The following is a 26,914-nucleotide window of genomic DNA, read 5'->3' as shown; positions in this document are numbered from 1 at the left end:
TGCCTTAGCTCAAGTGCATTGAATTAAAACATTCCAGGTCCATACTTACAAACTCTTGCTTAGACCACAGGTTTAAATAGTTTAGAAAACAATGCTAGCTGTTAGCTTTTGCCATGCTAGCTGTTAGCTAATGGACACAATTGGAGGGAAAGTTTTTTTGCATCTTATCAAAAGTCTTTGTTTTTGCTTATCCGTTTCACGCACATCCATGTGCTTTTACGGAAAAAGATTTAGGACCATTTATACAAAATTAGGGCTGTGAAAACAATTAAAATAATTGTGATTAACCGCATTCAATTCTGTAGTAAATCACGATCAATCAGTATTTTTTTTATTTGCTCAAATTTAAAAAATATATATATATTTAAAAAGCAGTCTTGAGTTATAGACATGTAAGGACTGAAATGTTTTTAATGGCTTATTCGCCATAAACAAGTTAATACAATACACAAGTCCTGGAACGTATTCATGCTCCCAAATCGGCCTACTAATGCTGCCTCATCCATTTATTCTCTCTCTCTCTCTCTCTCTCTCACTCACTCACTCACTCACTCACACAGTTAAAGCTTCAGCCATTCCAAATGATTGTTCTCCCAATTACTGATTGGATGGCTGGCTATAAGAAAAAAAATAACTAACTGGCTCTATTGATGCAAAGAGCATAAACTTGTCCAACAATGTCATCAATTCCACAGAACATAAACCTGTGATCATACACTTCAGTCGTCCTCCTATTTCTTTTCACTGAGTCAGTTGCAAAGACAAACAAGCCTGTTGACATTTTCAGATGGTAAAGCTGCTCTTTTCTTTTTGTACGATATGCAGAGATTGAAAACAACTTCTCACAAGGCACTGATGTAGCAGGGATTGCCAGGTACCTTCGTGCAATGCAGGCCAGCCTGGTGTGTGCCCCTGCATGCTGTGACTACGACTGTAGTGGACAGTCCTCCATGTTGATGCTGGGCTTTGTAATGCTCCACACATTTCTCAATGGACTCTTCTTCTTCATCAGAGTAAGACTCAGAAGAACTCAACAAGAGGGTAGCTTCCTTCTTTGGTGGCTCTGACTCTGTTGCTGTGCAGGCCTCTCTTCCTTCAGAAAGTTATTGACCGAAGCCCACACCGCACCCCTCTCAGGTCTGGGAAGGATCTTTAGGTTTTCATCCATGTGAGGTTGGTGTTTTCCATGCGTTTCTCCAGGTCTGTTGTGAATGTCAGCTTGAATCTTACCATGTAGGAAGGGTTATCATCTGAGCTCTCCATTACACCTAGAAGATGACACAAAGCAGGCAACACCACTGAGCAGGAAATGTACTTCTCTCCTCTCAGAAGTACCTGCAGGGAAAGATAATTCAAAATCACTTCAGTCAATTTTGAGACTTGTTATACACACTATCTCTCACACTCACACTTTACATACTCTCTCTCTCACACACTTTACACTCTCTCACACACACATTCCACTTTCTCTCACACACTTTACACTCTCACACTTTACGCTCTCTCTCACACACACACACTTTATCACACTCGCTCTCTCTCGCACACAATCTTATTATAACACTAATAGTGAGAGTATTAGTGTAAAGGCTCCAGTAGTGCCTCCAGCTTCTGCATTTTCTCCAGTTTAGCTGTGGTTGGCATGGTGATGTTTGTTTTCTGTTGGGCTAGAGCATTTCTCAGTAGTTGTTCATTTCCGTGGACACGCTTTACTATTTCCAGAGTGGAATTCCATCTTGTTTTGACATTTTGTGCGAGTGACTCCTCCTTTAGCCCATTTGCAACTTGCTGTCCGAGTTCTGTAGCGTTTGGTGGGCTGTGTTTGAAATGGCCATTTGGCTAGGGCATTGTCAAACCCGCTGTTCTGTAGGGACACTGTGATGGACCTTAGACAATACGCAGTGCAGGGCAGGTGTTCAAAAGGCAGATGTCTCGCTGCTGCAATCATGTTCCGTGCACTGTCTGTGCAAACTGTGGTAACTTTGTTTTCAATGTTCCAGTGCTTTGCTAGATCCATGAAATACTCGGCGCACGTTTCAGCATAGTGCCTCTTTTCTGTCTTCATTACGGCCAGAGCGTGTGCATGCAGTTTCCAGTTTTCATCAATGTGGTGCGCAGTAACCACAAAGTAGAAGTTAGTTGTGGTTACTGACCGAAGTCCAGTGGTCTCCCGTGAGCCCTCTCGCTTTCATACAGCGCGTGTATTCTTGTAATGAGGACGAAGCGGGGTCTTCTTCCTCCACTTTGTCATCCACAATGTGGACTGGCCTGCATGTTGTAGCTATCCACTTGGCTATTGCTTGTGTTAGCTTGCTGCTTGTTTACTTGTCCATAGGCCTCCTGCGCGCACACTTATATCTTAGCCTGCTGAAGATGTCCTGCATTGCTACTAGTAACGTGACTTGTATTGCCGGCGTCAACAGTATGTTTCGCTTGTAAATTATAACAAAGACTCGATGTACTTCGGTGATCAACAAATTCAGCCTTGCGGTAGATGCAAATTACTTTGGTTTTATTCAGAGCCGCATCTGGGAGTGATTTGAAATTGATTTGGCCATTTAAAAGCCCTTTCTCCATCATTCAATCATGCAAGTAGCTAGCTATTAAAGTGGCTGCCAGGGCTTGAATTTGAACTATGGATGGTTCAGGGGGTCAAACTAAGAAAATGTGTTAATGGCGTCAAATAAAAAAAATAAAAAAATGTATGCGACTTTGACAGCCAACACAAAATATAAGTTTCACTGCCAGATGGCGTCCTCCATTGAGGTGGTATGAGTAAATATTTTGCGTAAGGTAAGTGTGGGTCCGAGTCCCCCTCCCGACAAAACAAAATAAAAAACTATCTACTGCTGGTCCTCAAGTCAAATAATGCATATGTGACGACGTAGGACATTATAATAATACATATAAAATGTTGTACATTTAAATGTGCACTTCTATGTAATATAATATATATGTTAACTGCCAAAATAAAGGAAACGCCAACGTAGTATCTTAATAGGGCGTTGGGCCACCATGAGCCAGAACAGCTTCATTGAACTTTGGCATAGACTCTACAAGTGTCTGGAACTCTATTGGAGGGATGCAAAATCCACAAGAAATTCCATAATTTGATGGTGTAAAACGCTGTATCAGGCGCTGCTCCAGAATCTCCCATAAGTGTTCAATTGGGTTGAGATCTGGTGACTGAGACAGCCATGGCATATGGTTTATATCGTTTTCATGATCATCAAACCAGTGACCACTCGTGTCCTGTCGATGGGGGTATTGCCATCCTATGGGGGCACAGCCATGGTAGCCAAAATAATGGCTTGCCCAGCATTTTTATACAGGACCTTAAGCAAAATGGGATGTTAATTGCTTAATTAACTCAGGAACCACAACTGTGTGGAAGCACCTTCTTTCAATATACTTTGTATCCCTCTTTTACTCAAGTGTTTCCATTATTTTTGGAGTTACCTGTGTATATGATTATTAACCCTTTACACTCATACTCGGGTTGAAAATCGCATATTTGGACATGGATAAGCGGCTAAATTGGAAGGTTGTGGTGGTACAGTAACATGCTACACATGACGTCAGCTCTGCGCTTCAGCCGTTCTGAACTTGAGCACCTCGCGCCACAAGAAGTTGCCCCATCCCTCCTGTTAATTGGGCATCTTTTTGAAAAGAAATGTCTGAGTGAGGGAAATGCTGTACAATAAGAGGACTCTATGTATTTTGAAAATGAGATGTTGAGGATTATAGTAAATACCGCATTGATGTCATACAAGCAAGCCAAACACAAACAAGCCAAAGTCCAAATGTGCACTAAACATGTCCATATGATAAAACTCATGTCATATACAGTGTCATTGTTTATGATCACCATGTTTGATGTACAATTACAAGATGAAATGTGGTCATACCCTGGGTTGTTCTGAACAGAATGAGCCTATGTTGTCTTTTGTGAAGAAAATTTGTTGCAGCACACGCAACTGAATGCACTCGTGACTCCTTTCAATGCGGACCAAAATGATTTGTTTCCCTGAATTGCATTGTGAAAGCTTAACACTGTAATATCCTATTTTATAACTTAGCTAGGCATGTTGGCAATAGGTCCAAATACGTCCTTTTAGAAACGACAATGCGCTCTGTATAGTGATGCAGGTCTTTAGATGTTATACGTATGAAATTGTGTAATTCCGAACTTTATCCGTAAGGTTATTCCATTTTGTTGGACTCGAGCGATACTTTTCTGTGTGCACGCATGCTTGTGCTTTCTCGTTCCCATTGTGGTGATAGGAAAAAGCGTGCGCATGCTCACACATGGAAATGTATGCTTTGCCATTTCTCAAAGAAGCCTTTGTTCATGTTTATCCGTGGTCCCCGTACTGCAGAACGAGCAATGAGGAAGTCTATTGCTGGTGAGGTATGTTTCTCAAAACCAAGTGAAATCGCAAAAAAAGTGTCCGGACAGTTCTACTGTATAACATTCCATTTACATAAAACATTTTAGATTTGGTAAAAAAACAAACAAACAAAAAAACGTTTTTTTTTATGGACGCTTTCATGAAAAAGTGTGATTTACATCTGACCCATGGGTTGATTGGTTATTTGTTTACGTAAATACAAGTGACATGGTGGCAAGTCGGCTAATTGTGACGTTTCCCAATGGGAAAAGCTAACAGCTAGCGTAATTACTCTAAACGGTTTAAACCTGTGGTCTAAGCAAGAGTTCGTAAGTATTGAACCTCGTGGTTCATACAGAATTTGAGGCTGTTGGTCGATTACAAAGGTACATTTGCCTTCTCAGGAGTCAACTGAATATCCCGTGAGTGCAGCTCCCCAAAACACACATACATTCCACTTTCTTTCATTCCTCTCATCCTCTGACCATCTCTGTCTCCCAGACCTGTCTGAAACCCTGAAGATGAGGGAGAACCTCCAGAGGCAACTGCAGGAGATCATGTCAGCCACCAAGATGACTACTGGCCGGCTCTCCTCGGCCCGCCTCACCCGCCAGTGCTCCGGGGAGTCCGACTCTGAACCCCATACCCCCGACAGGCAGGCCCGCATGGGCCGCAACGCAACCGGCCGACGCGCCCTGGAGGCACTGAGGTAGGAGACGCAGACAGACCAGGGGACTGGGAAAGGTCAAAATAACCTTCACTATTCATTTAGTCTCCCTATGCCGATGACCAGATCTCTATCCAGGGAAACATCCCATTGTTTGTTTTGAAATTCCTCCACACTACAAATGTTCAGATTTTACTTGAGTTGAATTTGTGCTGTAAGTTCATTAGATGTTAGCAATGTAAATGCTATTGCCATGTACATTGTATCTTTTAGAGTGTGAATAGGGCTTAACTCTCTCTGCATCTCCCTCTGGTGTTACTCAGGATGTCTCGTCAGGCAGCCGTGGACCTGAACACAGAGCCACCTCAGAGCGAGCAGATCGTGTGGGACGATCCCACGGCCCGGGAGGAGAGAGCCAAGCTGGCTGACAACCTGCAGTGGCCCATCAGCTCCTCCCAGCACTCTGAACCCCTAGCAGCACCCCTCTCCCACCACGCCGGACACACCCTCAGGGACTCCATGACCGACTCTGAGCTGGTGGAAATAGGTGAGGAGGAGAATTTTTATTTTTTTAACTGTCTTCATTAACACTCAGTTCAAGTGAAACTTTGCAATGGAATGTCTTTTGAATTTGGTTATGACAACATGCTTGCAAGGGACTAGATTTATGCAAGTGCAGCATCCCTTTCAAAGTTCTCACTCGAGTTGCAAAACATTCACCTTTTCTATCGCTAAACATTTGTCAGTTTTGTTACTGTCAAGGGAATTATTTTATCCCCATGATAATAATTAACAATCAATAAGCCTTGACTTATTCCCAAGGTTTGTAAGACAATGGGTTAATAATTAGGCAAGGACTCAGCTTTCTGCAAAAGGTCTGTACAGTTTATTCAGAGAATGTTCTGCCCAACATTAACAAACAAGTTCATTTTATCCTCTCTCTCCGCTTACGCATACACCTCCACCCCAAAAGTAGATAACCTATGTACACACAAACAGTAGGTGAACAGTATCTCTCCCTTGACTTCCCACCACTGTTAATCACTATCCAACGCTGTCTGTGCTTTCCCCCGAGATTAGGAGAACCTTGAAGGCTACTCCCGGTTTTCCTATCCTAAGTCTCTTCAGGTCAGGTCACACACATTTCTACATTTCTCTTAGGCCCACTAATCACACACACACACACACACACACACACATTTCTCTCCCTTTCCAGCCTCTACTAGAGGTACTCAGTACCTTCAGTACTTTAACTATTCATTATACATGCTACATAACTACTAATTAATAATGGATTATTGATTCATTTACCTTTATTAGATAATTCTCTTATCAGTTACTCACTCTGTGTGGTGGTAGAAACATGCATGTTTGTATGCATGCGTTCCAAATGGCACCCTATTCCCTATATACACTCCCCTCCATATTTTATTTGAACAGTGAAAATTGTCTTGCAATTAAACAGGTCTGTGCATGAGTAAAATAACTACTAACGGTGTATCTTTATGAAGGCACATTTATTGCTAACATGATATTGCTACACATTACAAGCCAAATGAGAGAGAGATTCTTTCCTCATGAATACCTACATTCCCACAGGCCCTCATTAGCATATGGCCAATCAGAATGCAATATGCAAATAACACCACAAAAATAACATTTAAAAAGTGGCTATATACTTTAGAATTTTGGATTTGAGATCAAATGTTTTTTTGTGTGTTTTTTTTCACCTTTTATTTAACCAGGTAGGCAAGTTGAGAACAAGTTCTCATTTACAACTGCGACCTGGCCAAGATAAAGCAAAGCAGTTCGACACATATAACAACACAGAGTTACACATGGAGTAAAACAAACATACAGTCAATAATACAGTAGAAAAATAAGTCTATATACAATGTGAGCAAATGTGGTGAGATAAGGGAGGTAAAGGCAATAAATAGGCCATGATGACGAAGTAAATACAATATAGCAATTAAAACACTGGAATGGTAGATTTGACAGTAGATGAGTGCAAAGGAGAAAAATAAATAAATACAGGAGGTGAGATATACCTGCTGGAACGCGTGCTACGGGTGGGTGCAGCTATGGTGACCAGCGAGCAGAGATAAGGTGGGACTTTACCTAGCAGGGTCTTGTAGATGACCTGGAGCCAGTGGATTTGGCGACGAGTATGAAGCGAGGGCCAGCCAACGAGAGAGTACATGTCGCAGTGGTGGGTAGTATATGGGGCTTTGGTTGACAAAACAGATGGCACTGTGATAGACTGCATCCAATTTGTTGAATAGGGTGTTGGGGCTATTTTGTAAATGACATCGCCAAAGTCGAGGATCGGTAAGATGGTCAGTTTTACGAGGGTATGTTTGGCAGCATGAGTGAAGGATGCTTTGTTGCGAAATAGGAAGCCAATTCTAGATTTTACTTTGGATTGGAGATGTTTTATGTGAGTCTGAAAGGAGAGTTTACAGTCTGACCAGACACCTAGGTATTCGTAGTTGTCCACATATTCAGAACGTCAGAACCGTCCAGAGTAGTGATGCTGGACGGGCGGGCAGGTGCAGGCAGCGATCGGTTGAAGAGCATGCATTTAGTTTTACTTGTATTTAAGAGCAGTTGGAGGCCACGGAAGAGAGTTGTATGGCATTGAAGCTTGTCTGGAGGGTTGTTAACACAGTGTCCAAAGAAGGGCCAGAAGTATACAGAATGGTGTCGTCTGCGTAGAGGTGGATCAGAGACTCACCAGCAGCAAGAGCGACATCATTGATGTATACAGAGAAGAGAGTCGGCCCAAGAATTGAACCCTGTGGCACCCCCATAGAGTCTGCCAGAGGCCCGGACAACAGGCCCTCAGATTTGACACACTGAACTCTGTCGGAGAATTAGTTGGTGAACCAGTCGAGGCAATCATTTGAGAAACCAAGGCTGTTGAGTCTGCCGATGAGGATGTGGTGATTGACAGAGTCGAAAGCCTTGGCCAGGTCAATGAATACGGCTGCACAGTACTGTTTCTTATCGATGGTGGGTAAGATATCGTTTAGGACCTTGAGCGTGGCTGAGGTGCACCCATGACCATATGAGGTGACAGTAGAGAATGCAATGTTTTCCACTAGCGCCAGTTGTCGGCTATTCAGCCAATTACAGACACATTTTCAGCCGGGTACTTTTTCCACTTATATTAACTAGGCTACTTGTCAAGTTGCTAAAAAAGTCTGCCGAGCCGTCTCCAGCTAGAATGAAAGACATACATCTTCTAGCAATCTATTGATAGGACAGGCGCCTGTCAGTCACAAAGTGAGCGATTACAGGGAAAACCTTCTGTCTGTCCCGCCTCTCTCTCTCTCTGTGTGTGTGTGTGTGTGTGTGTGTGTGTGTGTGTGTGTGTGTGTGTGTGTGTGTGTGTGTGTGTGTGTGTGTGTGTGTGTGTGTGTGTGTGTGTGTGTGTGTTGCATGTCCCATATAATGTGGTAACGATGAGTTGAAATCCACTTACATGCTGACTAGACCAGGTGCGCACCGTCTCGCGCGGACAGGACACGCAGGTTGAAATATCAAAACGAACTCTGAACCAACTATATTCATTTGGGTACAGGTCAAAATGCATGAAACATTCATGGCAATTTAGCTAGCTAGCTTGCTGTTGCTAGCTAATTTGTCCTGGGATATAAACATTTGGCTGTTATTTTACCTGAAATGCACAAGGTCCTCTACTCCGACAATTCATCCACACATAAAAGGGTAAACCGAGGTTGTTTCTAGTCATCTCTCAGGCTTCTTCTTCTTTGGGCTTTATATGGCGGTTGGCAACCAACTTTAAGGTGCATTACCGCTACCGACTGGACTGGAGTGTGGACCTCAGCTCATCTTTCAATCACCCACGTGGGTATATGCTCCTAAAAAAACAATGAGGGGATGGGAGAGGCAGAACCTGCAGCGCATCAAAAATAGAACCAAGTTCTATTTTAGCCCCTGGCTTCGCAGACCCTCGTTGACGCGCGCAAGCAGTGTGGATGCAATGATTGAATAACATGTATGTGTACATTTATTTTAAAGTGAGCAGTGTGGTCAGCATGTTAGTCTGTTTTCTGGCATTTTCATTTATTTTCTTTCGCGTGCAGGGTCCGCCCACATTAATTATGGCCTGCTGGCCCGGTGTCATTAAAAATATGTCAAGCCAGTGGATCTCGTAAGTCACTTGCCCGACAGTGCATTTTTTTATTCCAGTTCAACATTTACCTGCTCTGTCACAGTCTACCATTGAAAACCATTGAAGACTACATGCGTAAATGTCATGCTATTTGTATTGGGAGAATATATTTGGTTGTTCGTTCAGGGACCACCACGCTCCCGCAAGTCACAACTTCTCAAGCAGTACATGCATGAGTTGATGCCTTCACACAGCACACGCCAGCTACCCAGAGCAAAATGAAGCACCCATCAATCTACTCGCTGAGCTAATTTATTTTAGGGTGATTTACAAATGTAAACCTTCAATAGTGAAAATACTAGCAATATCCAATTTTATTAGTCACATGCGGCAAAAACAACAGGTGTAGACCTTAGAGTGAAAAGCTTACTTACAAGCCCCTAACCAACAATGCAGTTTAAAAAAAAAATGAATAAGTGAACAGGGAGTACAGGAGGGGACTGAGCACGCACCCCTGGGGGGCCCTGTGTTGAGGATCAGCGTGGTGGATGTGTTGTTACCTACCAGCAGCTCGTCATGAAGTCCAGGATCAAGTTGCAAAAGGGAAGTGTTTAGTCCCAGGGACCGTAGCTTATTGATGAGCTTTGAGGGCACTATGGTGTTGAACGTTGAGCTGTAGTCAATGAATAGCATTCTCTCACAGGTGTTCCTTTTATCCAGGTGGGAAAGAGCAGTGTGGAGTGCAATAGCGATTGCGTCTTCTGCGAATCTGTTAGGGCGGTATGCAAATTGGAGTGGGTTAGGGTTTCTGGGGTAATGGTGTTGTGAACCATGACCAGCCTTTTCAAAGCACTTCATGGCTACAGATGTGAGTGCTACGGGTCGGTCGTCATTTAGGCAGGTTACCTAAGTGTTCTTGGGCACAAGGACTATGGTGGTTTGCTTAAAACATGTTGGTATTACAGACTTGGACAGGGAGAGGCCTTGTGAATGTTGACGTGTTTAAAGGTCTTACTCACATTGGCTGCGGAGAGCGTGATCACACAGTCTTCCGGAACAGCCGGTGCTCTTATGCATGTTTCAGTGTTATTTGCCTCGAAGTGAGCATAGAAGTAGTTTGGCTCGTGTCACTGGGCAGCTCTCGGCTGTTCTTCCCTTTGTTGTCTGTAATGGTTTGCAAGCCCTGCCACATCTACAGAGTGTCAGAGCTGGTGTAGTACGATTCGATCTTAGCCCTGTATTGAAGCTTTCCCTATTTGATGGTTCGTCGGAGGGCATAGCGGGATTTCTTATAAGCTTCCGGGTTAGTGTCCCGCTCCTTGAAAGCGGCAGCTCTAGCCTTTAGCTCAGTGCGGATGTTGCCTGTAATCCATGGCTTCTGGTTGGGGTATGTACGTACAGTCACTGTGGGGACGACGTCATCAATGCACTTATTGATGAAGCCAATGACGCATGTTGTGTACTCCTCAGTGCCATAGGATGCTCAATGCAAATATGCTGGCTGCTGATGATAGTCTGCATAAAGAAAGCTATAAAAAGACACCTAGCATTCATATTGGCTAGCCTACTGTAGCCATGTCAATCAGGGTTGCCAGGTCTAGCAAAAATGTGTCAAGCCCAATTACTACTCAAAACCCACCCAAAAGGCCTTTGAATATGTCGCAAGAGAAAAGATCATTTGCCCTTGTTAAACTCGGCAGATAATTTTCCATTAATGGATGTTGATTTTAACTTGTTTGATTGCTATGATTAAGCAATAAGGCACAAGGGGGTATGGTATATGGCCAATATACCATGGCTAAGGGCTGTTTTTATGGATGACGCAGCCGTGGTATATTGGCCATAGACCACAATCCCGGGGTGTCTTATTGCTATTATAAACTGGTCACAAACGTAATTTGAAGAGTAAAAAGTATTTTTTTTTGTCATACCAGTGGTATATTGTCTGATATACCACGGCTTTCAGCCAGTCAGCATTCAGGGCTTGAACCAGGTTTATAATTGTAAATAAATCCCATTTGCGCATGTCCGTAACTATAAATAAATCCGACAGGAGAGTTTAAGTCATTAAAGTTGGCCAGAGGATCTCAAAATCTCTGATCAAGGAACACTTAGACGAACATGAAAACACTAATGTTAGGCTATTTTCTGGTAATTGTGCTGTTATGTGCCATATGTTAAGACTACAAACTGTTATAAATGGCCTATTTGCGAGATTAACTTGTCATTTCAATAGGCATAGGCTACAGACTAAAATCAGGTAGCCTATAGCCCGTGATAGCCTACATCTCATTTCATATAGTCTACAGTAGCCAAGATGTAAACTGAATGATTTAGCAGTTTGCTTAGTTCAAATTAAGACACATTTATTCAACATGAATAGCGAGGTGATTTTGAGGTAAGTGCTTGTTTCCCAATAGCCTGCTGGAATAGGCTACTGAGGATTGGGTTGTAATTTCAGTCACATAATTAAATATTAATAATATGTATATGAACTGACTATGCTTGTCAACAGCAGCCTGTTTTTTTATATATATATATTAGTTAAATACCTGTAGCCTAGTCTGACTACTGTTACGGTCAATCTAATGCGTTCTATCAACTGATCAGCAACTGCGATAGAGCTTTGATAACTTCCAATTGAATTAACTTAACATGACCATGAATAATAATTGCATATTAACATAAGGCTACAACCACAAACTGAAGTTATAGGCTATTTATAAAATTATTTTGCCAGCTCCAGGTAGCCTACACAAGTGGTACATTGATTTGCAATGACTCTAGTGATATCATTTCAAAATATTTATTGTATCAAATGGTAGCCTACAATGGCATATAAAATAATAGGCTACTTGATGGCCAACAGAGGCAAATGTATCATTCTCCACATTTAATGTCAGTTTCATTGAGGACTTTTCCGCAATAAAAATAACCACCTGTGCGAGATCCATCACTTCCATTTCAAATTTCCACTTGGGCAGTCCCCGAGACCCAAGAACTGAGCCTGCATAAAACACTTCACTTGATACTGTTTCTTTAAGCAAAGTCAACATTAGAATGCAGTTTAAACCACCTAGCGAATTTATGTAATGTGCTCTAGTGCGCCCAAAGTCGTTTTCCAGTGCTTTGTCTCCATTATTTCTTGATGTGCATCAGTTCTAGCATATTAATGTTTTACAGAATATCAAATCAAATCAAATGTATTTATATAGCCCTTCTTACATCAGCTGATATCTCAAAGTGCTGTACAGAAACCCAGCCTAAAACCCCAAACAGCAAGCAATGCAGGTGTAGAAGCACGGTGGCTAGGAAAAACTCCCTAGAAAGGCCAAAACCTAGGAAGAAACCTAGAGAGGAACCAGGCTATGAGGGGTGGCCAGTCCTCTTCTGGCTGTGCCAGGTGGCGATTATAACAGCACATGGCCAAGATGTTCAAATGTTCATAAATGACCAGCATGGTCAAATAATAATAATCATAGTAGTTGTCGAGGGTGCAACAAGTCAGTAACACAAGAGTAAGTGCTTTTTCATAGCCGATCTTTGAGAGTATCTCTACCGCTCCTGCTGTCTCTAGAGAGTTGAAAACAGCAGGTCTGGGACAGGTAGCACGTCCAGTCAACAGGTCCGGGTTCCAGCAGGTCTGGGACAGCAGGTCTGGGACAGGTAGCACGTCCGGTGAACAGGTCAGGGTTCCATAGCCGCACGGCCAGGTGGACTGGGCACAGCAAGGAGTCATCAAGCCAGGTAGTCCTGAGGCATGGTCCTAGGGCTCAGGTCCTCCGAGAGAAAGAAAGAGAGAGAATTAGAGAGAATAAAGGGTTGGAAATAGGTGTCTCCATAATGACAACCTGTGCGTGCTGCTCCCTCTCCTCTTGCGATGTGACTCAGCAGATAGCTGTAGCAAAGATGTTGTAATTGTTCTATCTGTGGCTCTAGTGCTCTCTCAACACACACACACACACACACACACACCCCTCCGTCCCTCCCCACCACTCACTCAGCAACAGCCTGTCTCATTGCCTGACAGTCAGGAGCAGGTCACAGTGAAATATATATATATATATATATAGACAGGGTTGGCAGACTCAGTAGCCTTGGTTTCTCAAACGATTGCGTCGCCTGGTTCACCAACTACTTCTCTGACAGAGTTCAGTGTGTCAAATCGGAGGGCCTACTGTCTGGACCTCTGGCAGTCTCTATGGGGGTACCACAGGGTTCAATTCTTGGGCCAACTCTTTTCTCTGTATACATAAATGATGTCGCTCTTGCTGCTGGTGAATCTCTGATCCACCTCTACGCAGATGACACCATTCTGTACACTTCTGGCCCTTCTTTGGACACTGTGTTAACAACCCTCCAGACGAGCTTCAATGCCATTCAACTCTCCTTCCGTGGTCTCCAACTGCTCCTAAACACAAGTAAAACTAAATGCATGCTCTTCAACCGATCGCTACCTGCCCGCCTGTCCAGCATCACTTCTCTGGACGGTTCTAACTTAGAATTTGTGGACAACTACAAATACCTAGGTGTCTGGTTAGACTGTAAACTCTCCTTCCAGACTCACATCAATCATCTCCAATCCAAAGTGAAATCTCGAATTGGCTTCCTATTTCGCAACAAAGCATCCTTCACTCATGCTGCCAAACATACCCTCGTAAAACTGACCATCCTACCAATCCTCGACTTCGGCGATGTCATTTACAAAATAGCTTCCAATACCCTACTCAACAAGCTGGATGCAGTCTATCACAGTGCCATCCGTTTTGTCACCAAAGCCCCATATACTACCCACCACTGCGACCTGTACGCTCTCGTTGGCTGGCCTTCGCTTCATAATCGTCGCCAAACACATTGGCTCCAGGTCATCTACAAGACCCTGCTAGGTAAAGTCCCCCCTTATCTCCGCTCACTGGTCACCATAGCAGCACCCACCTGTAGCACGCGCTCCAGCAGGTATATCTCTCTGGTCACCCCTAAAGCCAACTCCTCCTTTGGTCGTCTCTCCTTCCAGTTCTCTGCTGCCAATGACTGGAACGAACTACAAAAATCTCTGAAACTGGAAACACTTATTTCCCTCACTAGCTTTAAGCACCAGCTGTCAGAGCAGCTCACAGATCACTGCACCTGTACATAGCCCATCTATAATTTAGCCCAAACTACTACCTCTTCCCCTACTGTATTTATTTATTTTATTTATTTTGCTCCTTTGCACCATATTATTTATATTTTATCTCTGAACTTTCTTCAAACTACAAATCTACCATTCCAGTGTTTTTCTTGCTATACTTTATTTACTTTGCCACCATGGCATTTTTGCCTTTACCTCCCTTATCTCACATCATTTGCTCACATTGTATATGGTCTTTTTTTCTTCTTTTTTTTCTACTGCATCATTGATTGTATGTTGTTTTACTCCATGTGTAACTCTGTGTTTTTGTATGTTGTCGAACTGCTTTGCTTTATCTTGGCCAGGTCGCAATTGTAAATGAGAACTTGTTCTCAACTTGCCTACCTGGTTAAATAAAGGTGAAATAAATAAAATATATATATATATATATATATATATATATACACTGCTCAAAAAAATAAAGGGAACACTTAAACAACACATCCTAGATCTGAATGAATGAAATAATCTTATTAAATACTTTTTTCTTTACATAGTTGAATGTGCTGACAACAAAATCACACAAAAATAATCAATGGAAATCCAATTTATCAACCCATGGAGGTCTGGATTTGGAGTCACACTCAAAATTAAAGTGGAAAACCACACTACAGGCTGATCCAACATTTGATGTAATGTCCTTAAAACAAGTCAAAATGAGGCTCAGTAGTGTGTGTGGCCTCCACGTGCCTGTATGACCTCCCTACAACACCTGGGCATGCTCCTGATGAGGTGGCGGATGGTCTCCTGAGGGATCTCCTCCCAGACCTGGACTAAAACATCCGCCAACTCCTGGACAGTCTGTGGTGCAACGTGGCGTTGGTGGATGGAGCGAGACATGATGTCCCAGATGTGCTCAATTGGATTCAGGTCTGGGGAACGGGCGGGCCAGTCCATAGCATCAATGCCTTCCTCTTGCAGGAACTGCTGACACACTCCAGCCACATGAGGTCTAGCATTGTCTTGCATTAGGAGGAACCCAGGGCCAACCGCACCAGCATATGGTCTCACAAGGGGTCTGAGGATCTCATCTCGGTACCTAATGGCAGTCAGGCTACCTCTGGCGAGCACATGGAGGGCTGTGCGGCCCCCCAAAGAAATGCCACCCCACACCATGACTGACCCACCGCCAAACCGGTCATGCTGGAGGATGTTGCAGGCAGCAGAACGTTCTCCACGGCGTCTCCAGACTCTGTCACGTCTGTCACGTGCTCAGTGTGAACCTGCTTTCATCTGTGAAGAGCACAGGGCGCCAGTGGCGAATTTGTCAATCTTGGTGTTCTCTGGCAAATGCCAAACGTCCTGCACGGTGTTGGGCTGTAAGCACAACCCCCACCTGTGGTCGTCGGGCCCTCATACCACCCTCATGGAGTCTGTTTCTGACCGTTTGAGCAGACCCATGCACATTTGTGGCCTGCTGGAGGTCATTTTGCAGGGCTCTGGCAGGGCTCCTCCTGCTCCTCCTTGCACAAAGGCGGAGGTAGCGGTCCTGCTGCTGGGTTGTTGCCCTCCTACGGCCTCCTCCACGTCTCCTGATGTACTGGCCTGTCTCCTGGTAGCGCCTCCATGCTCTGGACACTACGCTGACAGACACAGCAAACCTTCTTGCCACAGCTCGCATTGATGTGCCATCCTGGATGAGCTGCACTACCTGAGCCACTTGTGTGGGTTGTAGACTCCATCTCACGCTACCACTAGAGTGAAAGCACCGCCAGCATTCAAAAGTGACCAAAACATCAGCCAGGAAGCATAGGAACTGAGAAGTGGTCTGTGGTCTCCACCTGCAGAACCACTCCTTTATTGGGGGTGTCTTGCTTATTGCCTATAATTTCCACCTGTTGTCTATTCCATTTGCACAACAGCATGTGAAATTTATTGTCAATCAGTGTTGCTTCCTAAGTGGACAGTTTGATTTCACAGAAGTGTGATTGACTTGGAGTTACATTGTGTTGTTTAAGTGTTCCCTTTATTTTTTTGAGCAGTATATATATATTTTAAAAGAAATGCCATGGTGGCAGCGGTGCAACATAGAAATAGCTCAAAAACCTGCAACCCGCGACCAATAACTGTTCACCCGTGAAATAGTTTTCAAAGTTGCCGAATTTGGCAGGAAAACTGTGAACATGGCACCACTGATGTCAGTGACTCTTTTGGAAGGTTCTTCTTAAAGGGGTAGCGTCCTATTTTCAAATCTTCTTAAAATTACATACTTTAGAAACAAAAATGATGCAATTAATACAATGCAATTCTAAAGAATAGTGTAATGACTTGCATTGCTAAGTGATATTACACAGCTTTTCAATACATATTATAATAACCAAATGTTGCCTGTTATTAGCTGAATATAGAGAGAACGCATGCCAACCTATACCCTGCATGACCCCAATGCATTTAAGAACTACACCATGCCCGGGCATATGGTATATGGTATCTATAGGCTATTTGCTGTGCTTTGCTTGACGAACATCAAGCTGGACTAGTTTATAGAAGGTGTCGAACTGACTGAATTAAGTCGATCTCGTATATCCTTGCCATTCATATATCATATGTCGTAGTTATATGTCCATGGTATCACATCCAGTATAAAGGAAGTTAGAGGTAGTTTCACCAGCCATTGCTAACTAGCGGTAGCGCAATGACTGGAAGTCTATGGTATTTATTGCGCTAACGGTAGTTAGCAACTAACTTCAAACTGCACACTGAGACATAATAGGGCTGACCCCAATTATTTGATTCTTTGGTTGTTAGGCTCTTGGTTAACCTAGATTGTTTTAGTCGAGCAGTTTTTCCTAGCCACCGTGCTTCTACACCTGTATTGCTTGCTGTTTGGGATTTTAGGCTGGGTTTCTTTCTGTACAGCACTTTGTGACATCAGCTGATATAAGAAGAGCTTCATAAATACATTTGATTGATTAACAAATGTACAGTACCAGTCAAAAGTTTGGGCACCTACTCATTCCAGGGTTTTTCTTTATTTTTACTATTTTCTACATTGTAGAATAATAGCGAAGACAACAGAACTATAAAATAACACATATGTAGTAACTTAAGAAGTGTTAAACAATTCAAAATATATTTGAGTTTCTTCAAAGTAGTTACCCTTTGCCTTGATGACAGCTTTGCACACTCTTGGCATTCTCTCAACCAGCTTTATGAGGTAGTCAACAGGAATGCATTTCAATTAACAGGTGTGCCTTGTTAAAAGTGAATTTCTGTAATTTATTTTCTTAATGGGTTATGGCAAATCGTTGTGTTGTGACAAGGTAAGGGTGGTTGGTATACAGAAGATAGCCCTATTTGGTAAAAGAACAAGTCCATATTATGGCAAGAACAGCTCAAATAAGCAAAGACAAACGACAGTCCATCATTACTTTAAGTCATGAAGGTCAGTCAATCCGGAAAATGTCAAGAACTTTGAAAGTTTCTTCAAGTGCAGTCGCAAAGACCAAGCGCTATGATGAAACTGGCTCATGAGGACCACCACAGGAAAGGAAGACCCAAAATTACTTCTGCTGCAGAGGATAAGTTAGAGTTAACTGCACCTCAGATTTAAGCCCAAATAAATGCTTCACAAAGTTCAAGTAACAGACACATCTCAACATCAACTGTTCAGAGGAGACTGCGTGAATCAGGCCTTCATGGTCAAATTGCTGCAAAGAACTAAAGGACACCAATAAGAAGAAGAATAAACTTGCTTGGGCCAAGAAAAATGAGGAATGGACATTAGACCGGTGGAAATCTGTCCTTTGGTCTGATGAGTCCAAATGTGAGATTTTTGGTTCCAGCCGCCATGTCTTTGTGAGACGCAGAGTAGGTGAACGGATAATCTCCACGTGTGGTTCCCACCGTAAATCATGGAGGAGGTGGTGGGATGGTGTGGGGGTGCTATGCTGGTGACACTGTCTGTGATTTAGAATTCAAGGCACACTTAACCAGCATTCTACAGCGATACGCCATCTCATCTGGTTTGTGCTTAGTCCCTGCTATCATTTGTTTTTCAACAGGACACCGACCCAAATGCCCCTCCAGGCTGTGTTAGGGCTATTTGACCAAGAAGGACAGTGATGGAGTGCTGCATCAGATGACCTGGCCTCCACAATCACCTGACCTCAACCCAACTGAGATGGTTTGGGATGAGTTGGACTGCAGAGTGAAGGAAAAGCAGCCAACAAGTGCTCAGCATATGTGGGAACTACTTCAAGACTGTTGAAAAGCATTCCTCATGAAGCTGGTTGAGAGAATGCCAAGAGTGTGCAAAGCTGTCAAGGCAAAGGGTGGCTACTTTGAAGAATCTAAAATATATTTTGATTTGTTTTAACACTTTTGTTTGGTTACAACATGATTCCATATGTGTTTATTTCATGGTTTTGATGTCTTCACTATTATTCTACAATGTAGAAAATAGTGAAAATAAAGAAAAACCCTTGAATAAGTAGGTGTGTCCAAACTTTTGACTGGTACTGTATATATTTGCACCCATCTCAGACTAAAAGCCAATTTATGCTTGATTAGAAAATGTGGTCTGAGGCTCCATATGGAGGGTGTGATGCAATTTCCAGAGGCATGCAGAGGCCAAATCGAGCTCTGTAACGCATTGCCATGAGCCTCCTTGTAACAATACGGAGGGCTCTGTATAGCGCCACATTAACATAATTGGTTGACGGTAGGTGGGGGTGGTACATTCTCTATAAACACAAACTCACTTTCTTGACAACAGCTCTACACTGCTCCGCAAAGCGCAAGAAGTATGAATGCTCTGACTTCTGCTGAGGGCATATCGCCGTAAATGCTGCATGTCCAATGCAGACGTCAGATTGACCATGCGCACAATGCACTTCTTTCTCCAGAATGCGCGCTCTCCCTCCAATTTGTGCACATTCATTGTTTCATAACTTCATTGTGTGAATTGTTTGATTGTCAGTGTATATCAATTCCCCATAACATACAGTGCATTCGGGAAGTATTCAGACCCTTTGACTTTTTCCACATTTTGTTACGTTTACAGCCTTGTTCTAAAATGGACCAAATGTTTATTTCCTCTTCAATCTACACACAATACCCCATAATGACAAAGCAATAACAGGTTTTTAGGAATTATTGCACAAAAAATATATATATATAATAAATATCACATTTTCATAACTACTCAGAACCGTTACTCAGTACTTTGTTGAAGCACCTTTGGCAGCGATTACTGCCTCGAGTCTTCTTGGGTATGACGCTACAAGCTTGGCACATCTGTATTTGGGGAGTTTCTCCCAGTCTTCTCTGCAGATCCTCTCAATCTCTGTCAGGTTGGATGGGGAACGTCGCTGCACAGCTATTTTCAGGTCTCTTCAGAGAGGTTCGATTGGGTTCAAGTCCGGGCTCTGGCTGGGCCACTCAAGGATATTGTGTGCTTAGGGTCGTTGTGCTGTTGGAAGGTGAACCGTCAGGTTTTCATCAAGGATCTGTCTGTACTTTGCTCAATTCATCTTTCCCTCGATCCTGACTAGTCTCCCTGTCCCTACCTCTGGAAAAACATCCCCACAGCAAGATGCTTCACCGTAGGGATGGTGTAAGATTTCCTCCAAACGTGATGCTTTGCATTCAGGCCAATGAGTTCAATCTTGGTTTCATCAGACCAAATAATCTGGTTTCTCATGGTCGGAGAGTCCTTTAGGTTCCTTTTGGCGAACTCCAAGCGGGCTGTCATGCGCCTTTTACTGAGGAGTGGCTTCCGTCTGGCCACTTTACCATAAAGGCCTGATTGGTGGAGTGCTGGAAGGTTCTCTCATCTCCACAGAGGAACCCTGGAGCTCTGTCTGAGTGACCATGGGGTTCTTGGTCACCTCCCTGACCAAGGCCCTTCTCCCTCGATTGCTCAGTTTGGCCGGGCGGCCAGCTGTAGGAAGAATCTTGTGGTTCCAAACTTCTTCCATTCAAGAATGATGGAGGCCACTGTGTTCTTGGGGACCTTCAAAGATGGATATTTTTTTTGTTACCCTTCCCCAGATCTGTACCTCGACACAATCCTTTCTTGGACGTCTACAGACAATTCCTTCGACCTCATGGCTTGGTTATTGCTTTGATATGCACTGTCAACTGTGTGACCTTATATAGACAGGTGTGTGTCTTTCCAAATCTTTTACAATCAATTTAATTTACCACAGGTAGATTCCAATCAATTTGCAGACACATCTCAAGGATGATCAATGGAAACAGGATGCACCTGAGCTCAATTTCGAGTCTCATAGCAAAGGGTTTGAATACTTATTTGTAATACATTTGCAAAACATTTTAAAAACCTGTTTTTGCTTTGTCGTTATGGGGTATTGTGTGTAGATTGAGGGGGGAAAAATGTATTTAATTCGTTTTAGAATGAGGCTGTAACGTAACAAAATTTGGAAAAAGTTGAGTGGTTTGAATACTTTCCACATGCATTGTATGTCACCAGTAGTACATTTACCGTTAATTCCTATCATTTCTAATCTACTATGTTTGTTAATTTGGTTACGGTCATTTCTTTAAATGCATTTAATATTATTATTCCAGTTGTCCGTCCTGTTTTCATTGTTGGAGTGGACACATTGTTGGCAGAGTGCGCAACCTATGCTACACTTGTGAGAAACAAGTTTTGGTTTATTTAATTCCATTTACTAGTTCAGTCAATGTAGTCATTGTCTTTTGTTTGGAACGCTTCTGTCAATGTTGAGTAAGGACGCGCATAGAAGTAGGCCTATAGGCTACCAGGCCTGCGCGCAAATAAATGTGCCCATTTGGGGATCTGATAGTATTTCTGATTGTCTTAACTCACCACCACCTGTGGAGCTTCTCAAAGTGATATTTTCTTCACCTCAAACAGGTTTTTACATCCATTGAGAATTACAATCGTTCCTCAATGAATCTGAAAAATCTTACCAGCGCTCTCCTTTTCGATAATCACTCGACGTGAAAGGGAAAAATGACATGCTCTGATCCAATAGAAACGTTGTTAAAATAGGCTTATTAGTGCTTGACTTGGGCTGAAATAGGTACTCATTTTGGATGCTGGTACTGTTTATATTTAGGTGTAGGAGCTCCACAATAAGTTTGAGCTAATATTCTATAAGAGGAACAGGAGCTCAAGCAGTAGAAAATTTGAGGTTCCGGTACTCCGCTCTGGTGAGCTCCTGCCCAAGTCAACCACTGCTTTTTATCCCTTGGGCAAATGGCCTACAGCTGTGTCTGTCCAGAGCTCACTGGCAGGAAACTGAGGGCCAAGAATATTTTATACAATGTTGCAAGTTCGTTTCAGACAGGCCATGTGTAGCCAATGTGATTTGATAAAATAAATATCCTATCATATTTTCGACCTGCAGGCTGCAATGTTTTATTTGTTGTCTTTATGTAGACTATTTTTACATAGTTGGCAATGGTTTGTATCATTTTCATTTAGATTAGAATTTTAATTAACCACATGACAATGATTTTGAGATATGAAGACGTTATATTAAACTTTCATTGACCTTTGACCCCTTCGATCCAGCGGTGTGTGATGTCACTGACCAGCAGATGGGTCAGAGAGTGATGACCCCGCTAGTGGAGGAGCCAAAGCCTGACCTCACCCTTAAATCCCCTAGCATTGCATTCCCTCTCGCCAACTCTCCCGTGCCCCCAGAGCCACAGGTAACCACACACGCAGCCTCCTTCCCTCTTGTAAGGTGATAATATAAGTAAATGTTGATGTGTTGAATCGATACTCAGCTGTGCAGTGGTGTAAAGTGATTGTGACAGTGATGGTAAAAGCTTCTTTGTTCTCTCCACAGACTGAAGAGGAGAGTGTGGCGGAGAAGAAGCCTCCTCGATTCCAGCTGTCCTCCCTTATCCCCCAGGAGAGGATCGACTACACCGCCCTCATAGACGAGCTGGGTGAGTCTCAATCCTCAATTTCTCTGTGTGTGTCTTTCTGACTCTACATGTCTTTGTTCCTCTGGGGTCCCTATAGGTGGTGTGGTGCTGGACAAGCAGTGCTTTGACCCCAGCTGCTCCCACATCATTGTGGGGACCCCTCTGAGGAATGAGAAGTACCTGGCAGCCATGGCCGCGGGGAAGTGGATCCTGCACCGCTCCTACCTGGAGGCCTGTCGCTCCGTGGGACACTTCATCCAGGTCACGATCTGGCCGTCAGTGCATCAGACCACCACAACATGCCTATATTTCTTCCACATGCTTCTAGGCCCAGCTTGTTTTATTAAACCTTAATTTAACTAGGAAGTCCCGATGAGGTCAGAAGACATATTTCACAAGGGAGACCTGGCCAAGAAGGACAACTCAGTAAAAAAACATATTGTTTATATATCTTGACTGTGTGTTCCAGGAGGATGAGTATGAGTGGGGCAGTAGCTCCATCCTGGATGTGCTACCGTCCATCAGCTCCCAGCAGAAGAGGCTGTCGTTGGCCGCCATGCGCTGGAGAAGGAACCTGCAGTACCGCAATGACCAGGAGGGATCATTCAGTGGTTGGACCGTCATGCTGAACATCGACCAGACCAGAGTGTCAGGGTTCAGACGACTCCTGCAGTCTGGTGGAGCAAAGGTTCAAACAAAGCTCTTACTCTGTCATAATGTACCTCAATCTTTTCTTCGCTTACTGCGTCTTAGTATGGGTAAAACTACTAAGAAGCTACTGCTTTTCTCTTTCATACTTGCCTTTGTAGATATTGACACGTGTACACTTCTGAATGTCAATCCCATCCACCCTCTCCTAATCTCTCTTCTTCCAATCTTTCTTTCCTCTCCCTTACCCTCTCTCCAGGTTCTCCCCAGTCCCTCTCCATCTCTGTACAAGGGAACCACCCACCTGTTTGCAGAGTTCAGTCGGTTGAAGCCAGGAGACTTCCGGGTGGACGTGCCAGAGGCCATGTCCCAGGGGGTCAAATGCCTAAAGCCAGAGTTCATTGCAGACTACCTCATCCAGGTTAGTGGGACTGTAACTAAAATGCAGAACTGCCTCACAAAGAGACTGCGGAAGGCATTTTTTGTTGTCGGACTACTTTAAAGGCGGTTTATATCAGTAATTTTGAGAAAGTCTGAAGTGAAACCTTGGTTAATGTTTGATCCATAAAGTGGTTACTTTCCTTCATTTAACAACACGTGTTCAACCTTCTCCATAAAACCCACCCTGGCCAGTGAATTAAAGGTTATCCATGTAACATTTCCACATGTAAATAGTGCTAAATATCAATTACATACCAGTAGTAGCAAAAGAGTAGAAATCCACCCAGGTAAAACATGCTTATTAGAACGCTGCGTGACACTGCAAATTAGCTTTTTTTTGTGACTAGCCAGGCCGGTTGTTTTGTGTACAAGTTTTTCACGTCCTTGCAACAGATGATGATAAGGTAAGAACCAGTACTAAGCCATTTTAGCGGTTTCTATGCAGTGTCCTTGAAAAACCATGAAGGAATCGATATGATGGCTTAAATATAACATGTTGCTCCTTTAAGAAGAAATAAAATGGAAACTAAAACTCCTCTCTCATATGAGTCTGTCATTTTGTCCAGGAGCCTATTCCACCAATAGAGATGTACTATCTGCCTGAAGCTGCCCAATGTCTGCCAGCGGGCACAGATGCCATCCGCGCCACACCCTCCCACAAGCGCAAAGCAACAGGAGATTCCTCAAAGTTGAAGAAGACTCGCCTCAAGTAAAAACATTGTCATTTAGAGCTTTGGTGTCAACTAGTAAATTCCATCATTTTAGAAATGCCCCTGCAAGCCATAATGATATGTCTGTAAATAAGATTTTTTTATTAGCTGTATGAAAATAAAATGTATTTGACAAGTGTTTGTGTCGTTGTGATTGATTGGTGCTTTTGTCTGAGACGAATGTTCTCAAGCACTCAACCCAGAGATGCACTGTCAATTTATGTCCTGTAGAGGGAACTCTACATTCGGATTGAATCTCCTGCATAGTACCTGGAGTGAGTGTATTGTCCTTTCACAGCATCGCATGCTGTTCCATTCAGCTTTGCACCTCTGAGTTTACTGATGGAAAAAGCAGTAACATTCCTACTTTTTTTCCCCTCCCTTTTTTCATTGACAACGTGAGTCATTTCTGAGATCAATTCTACCTACAGTGATAATTGCATCGGTTCAGGGTGTGTCACACCAGTGTCTCTGACCCATGCTGTCACACATCAGTTATCACTGTCATTAGGACACAATCACTGCTGGCACCAGCCTCGTTACTCATGGCATCCACTTACCACCTTACTGCTGCCATTGCCTCTCTAAGCTATCATTGTTCATTTTAACATGATAGAACATTGGTCTCACGCATACTAGATTCCAAATATATCTCAATGTGTATACACAAAACGAGCTGACAAAGGTTACCCAAGGCAGAGGTCTACTTACTGTGATGGAGAACAAAGAAAACCAATGGCAAAATGAGACATCCCTAAATCAGAACCTATTACATGTGTTAGACTACTTATCCAAGCAATTGTACTGCTCTAGCAACAGCTGTCTCCCTTTCTGTAAACATCAGAATTGGGGTTTTTTTCACAATGGGAAGCCCAATTATATTCCCCTGTCCCAGGTCTGTTTCTGGAGGCACAGATAAGGGCTCTCTCCCCCTCATCAACCTCACTGGCCACGGGTGGTCCCAAATGACACCCTATTCCCTACATAGTGCACTACTTTTGACCAGATCATACTCAAAGACCGATGCTGCTGGGGCTGAGGAACCTAATGAGAAAGTCAGACCAGGGGAGAGCACAACATTCCCACAACAATACCATGTTGCCTTGATGATGATGGGAGCCTGAGGCAGTGTAAATGTGTACTGCCCATCTCCTTTCCCAATAAACATTACAATAAGAGAAGCCTCCATTCATAGTGAACTTAATCCAAATATTGGTAGGCTAGAGAGAGAGAGAGAGATGCATGGCCCCCCCTTCCAAAGTGGGGTGTCTGCATAAAACTTGATAAAGCATCAAGAATAATGTAATTAAATTGAGTCAATTTGGATGTTTTCTGTCAAAATGTGTATTTAATGGGGGAGCCTAATCTTTTTATTCTATTAGAGCAGGGGTGGGCAAACTTTTGTCTCGAGGGCCAGCTACATCGGGATTTTGAAATTCAAAAGGGCCGCATTTTTTGCGGGGCCTCGGCACTGCATCGCAGTGCTTGAGGTGTCAATACAGACCCGGGCTCGATCCCAGGCTGTGTCACAGCTGGCCGTAACAGGGAGACCCATGAGGCGGCGCACAATTGGCCCAGCATCGTCCTGATTAGGAGGGTTTGGCAGGCCGAGATGTCCTTGTCGCCAGGTGTACGGTGTTTCCTTCGACACATTGGTGCGGCTGGCTTCCGGGTTAAGCGGGCAGCGGCTTGGCTGGGTTGTGTTTTGGAGGACGCATGGCTCTCGACCTTCGCCTCTCCCAAGTCCGTATGGGAGTTGCAGCGATGGGACAGGACTGTAACTAACAATTGGATACCATGAAATTGGGGAGAAAAAAAGGGTAAAAAAAAACACTTTTTAATGTCTCGCGGGCGGGATTGAAGTGCCTGGCGGGCAAGATACAGGTGTTAGAGGCAGTGGCGGTTCTAGACCATTTCAACTGGGGGGGGGCAAGCTGGGGCCAGTTGTACTGTTAGAGGGCCAGTTATATTAGACGTTATTGTTGTCATATCGTTTTGCATGTGGTACGATACTGTTGTGTTCCGCCTAAAGCTGTCCCTCTAGAAAATGTGTGGGTTAAAGTAGTGTTCCGTGTTGCCACTGTCTAATAACGGATGTAAAAAAGAACATAGCAAAAATTAGTTATGTAAAAATTCTTTCATACTCCACATTTAGGGGGTCTAAAATTGTTGTCACAGGGGCACTGGCCCACCACCCCCCCAGAACCGCTAGTGGTTAGAGGGTCTTGTTTCATTTGTCAATGTGACCTTTGTAAGATTGTTAGTGCTCCCCTGTCACTGGCCTCCAGGCAGGCTGCACTTCTTTTCTTAACGGAACAATGAATACAATGAAACAGCCCCTAATCTGAGTAAGGACAACAACAAAAAAGATGTGCCTGCTGTTGCACCGCCATAATCCCGCCACGAAAACCCAAGTCCTTTCGTGCTTGGGTGGCACAGAGTCTCTACCCGCCTCTCATGAATATCTTGTGGACCGCGCGGTAGCTTAATCACATATGATGCTCGTACTGCTAGCCAAGCCTGTTGCCTCCACCGTGTGGTTATCCATCTACCGTTGTCAGTGGTCCCAGGATTTGAGGGGATGCGCCCCCGCCGTCCTCCTATTGTGTTTCGCTTGAACAAACTGTATGGCTCCCCAGGGCAGCAGTGTTGAGCAATGTCGGATTGAACATGGAATTCATGTGACATTCTGGTTCGGAACTGGCAATATGTGCGTGCGGCTTGTGTGACTGGAGTGGTGAGACAGCGGCTTTTTGGGATACGCGGAGTACAAGGAAGTACCGACGCACCTTGTGTAATAGGTAAGCAAACTAATTTGTGTGGCACCTAGGCTCTATGTAGTCATATTGTAGCATCTTTCATGAGTCGATACCGATT

At 43.6% G+C, this 26,914-nt stretch overlaps 2 protein-coding genes across 8 annotated transcripts in view; both read left to right on the top strand.

Moving 5' to 3' along the window:
• The window catches only part of LOC106578660 (DNA topoisomerase 2-binding protein 1-A), a 61,851-nt gene extending 37,676 nt beyond the window's left edge, over nucleotides 1–24,175 (top strand). For 4 of the 5 annotated variants that reach the window (XM_045702211.2, XM_082965703.1, XM_045702212.2 and 1 more), the window contains 8 exons: nucleotides 4,893–5,100; nucleotides 5,382–5,605; nucleotides 21,877–22,016; nucleotides 22,157–22,259; nucleotides 22,336–22,499; nucleotides 22,708–22,926; nucleotides 23,146–23,307; nucleotides 23,894–24,175. In XM_045702211.2, the coding sequence (XP_045558167.2) occupies nucleotides 4,893–5,100; nucleotides 5,382–5,605; nucleotides 21,877–22,016; nucleotides 22,157–22,259; nucleotides 22,336–22,499; nucleotides 22,708–22,926; nucleotides 23,146–23,307; nucleotides 23,894–24,040 (1,367 nt within the window). In that variant the 3' untranslated portion in view covers nucleotides 24,041–24,175. The remainder of the gene's footprint in view (nucleotides 1–4,892; nucleotides 5,101–5,381; nucleotides 5,606–21,876; nucleotides 22,017–22,156; nucleotides 22,260–22,335; nucleotides 22,500–22,707; nucleotides 22,927–23,145; nucleotides 23,308–23,893) is intronic. The other variant, XR_014381615.1, reaches the window with a different exon arrangement.
• Nucleotides 24,176–26,352: 2,177 nt separating this feature from the next.
• The window catches only part of LOC106578662 (uncharacterized), a 91,714-nt gene continuing 91,152 nt past the window's right edge, over nucleotides 26,353–26,914 (top strand). The window contains exon 1 of one of the 3 annotated variants that reach the window (XM_082965698.1): nucleotides 26,353–26,838. The gene's annotated coding sequence lies outside the window, so the exon portion shown is untranslated. The remainder of the gene's footprint in view (nucleotides 26,839–26,914) is intronic. The other 2 variants (XM_014157713.3, XM_014157711.3) reach the window with 2 other exon arrangements.

The sequence above is a fragment of the Salmo salar genome, chromosome 19, assembly GCF_965601325.2.
Source record: "Salmo salar chromosome 19, fSalSal1, whole genome shotgun sequence".
Lineage (NCBI taxonomy): Eukaryota > Metazoa > Chordata > Actinopteri > Salmoniformes > Salmonidae > Salmo > Salmo salar.
The sequence above is the reverse complement of the archived record's forward strand: the minus strand, read 5'-3'. Positions and strand labels throughout refer to the sequence as shown.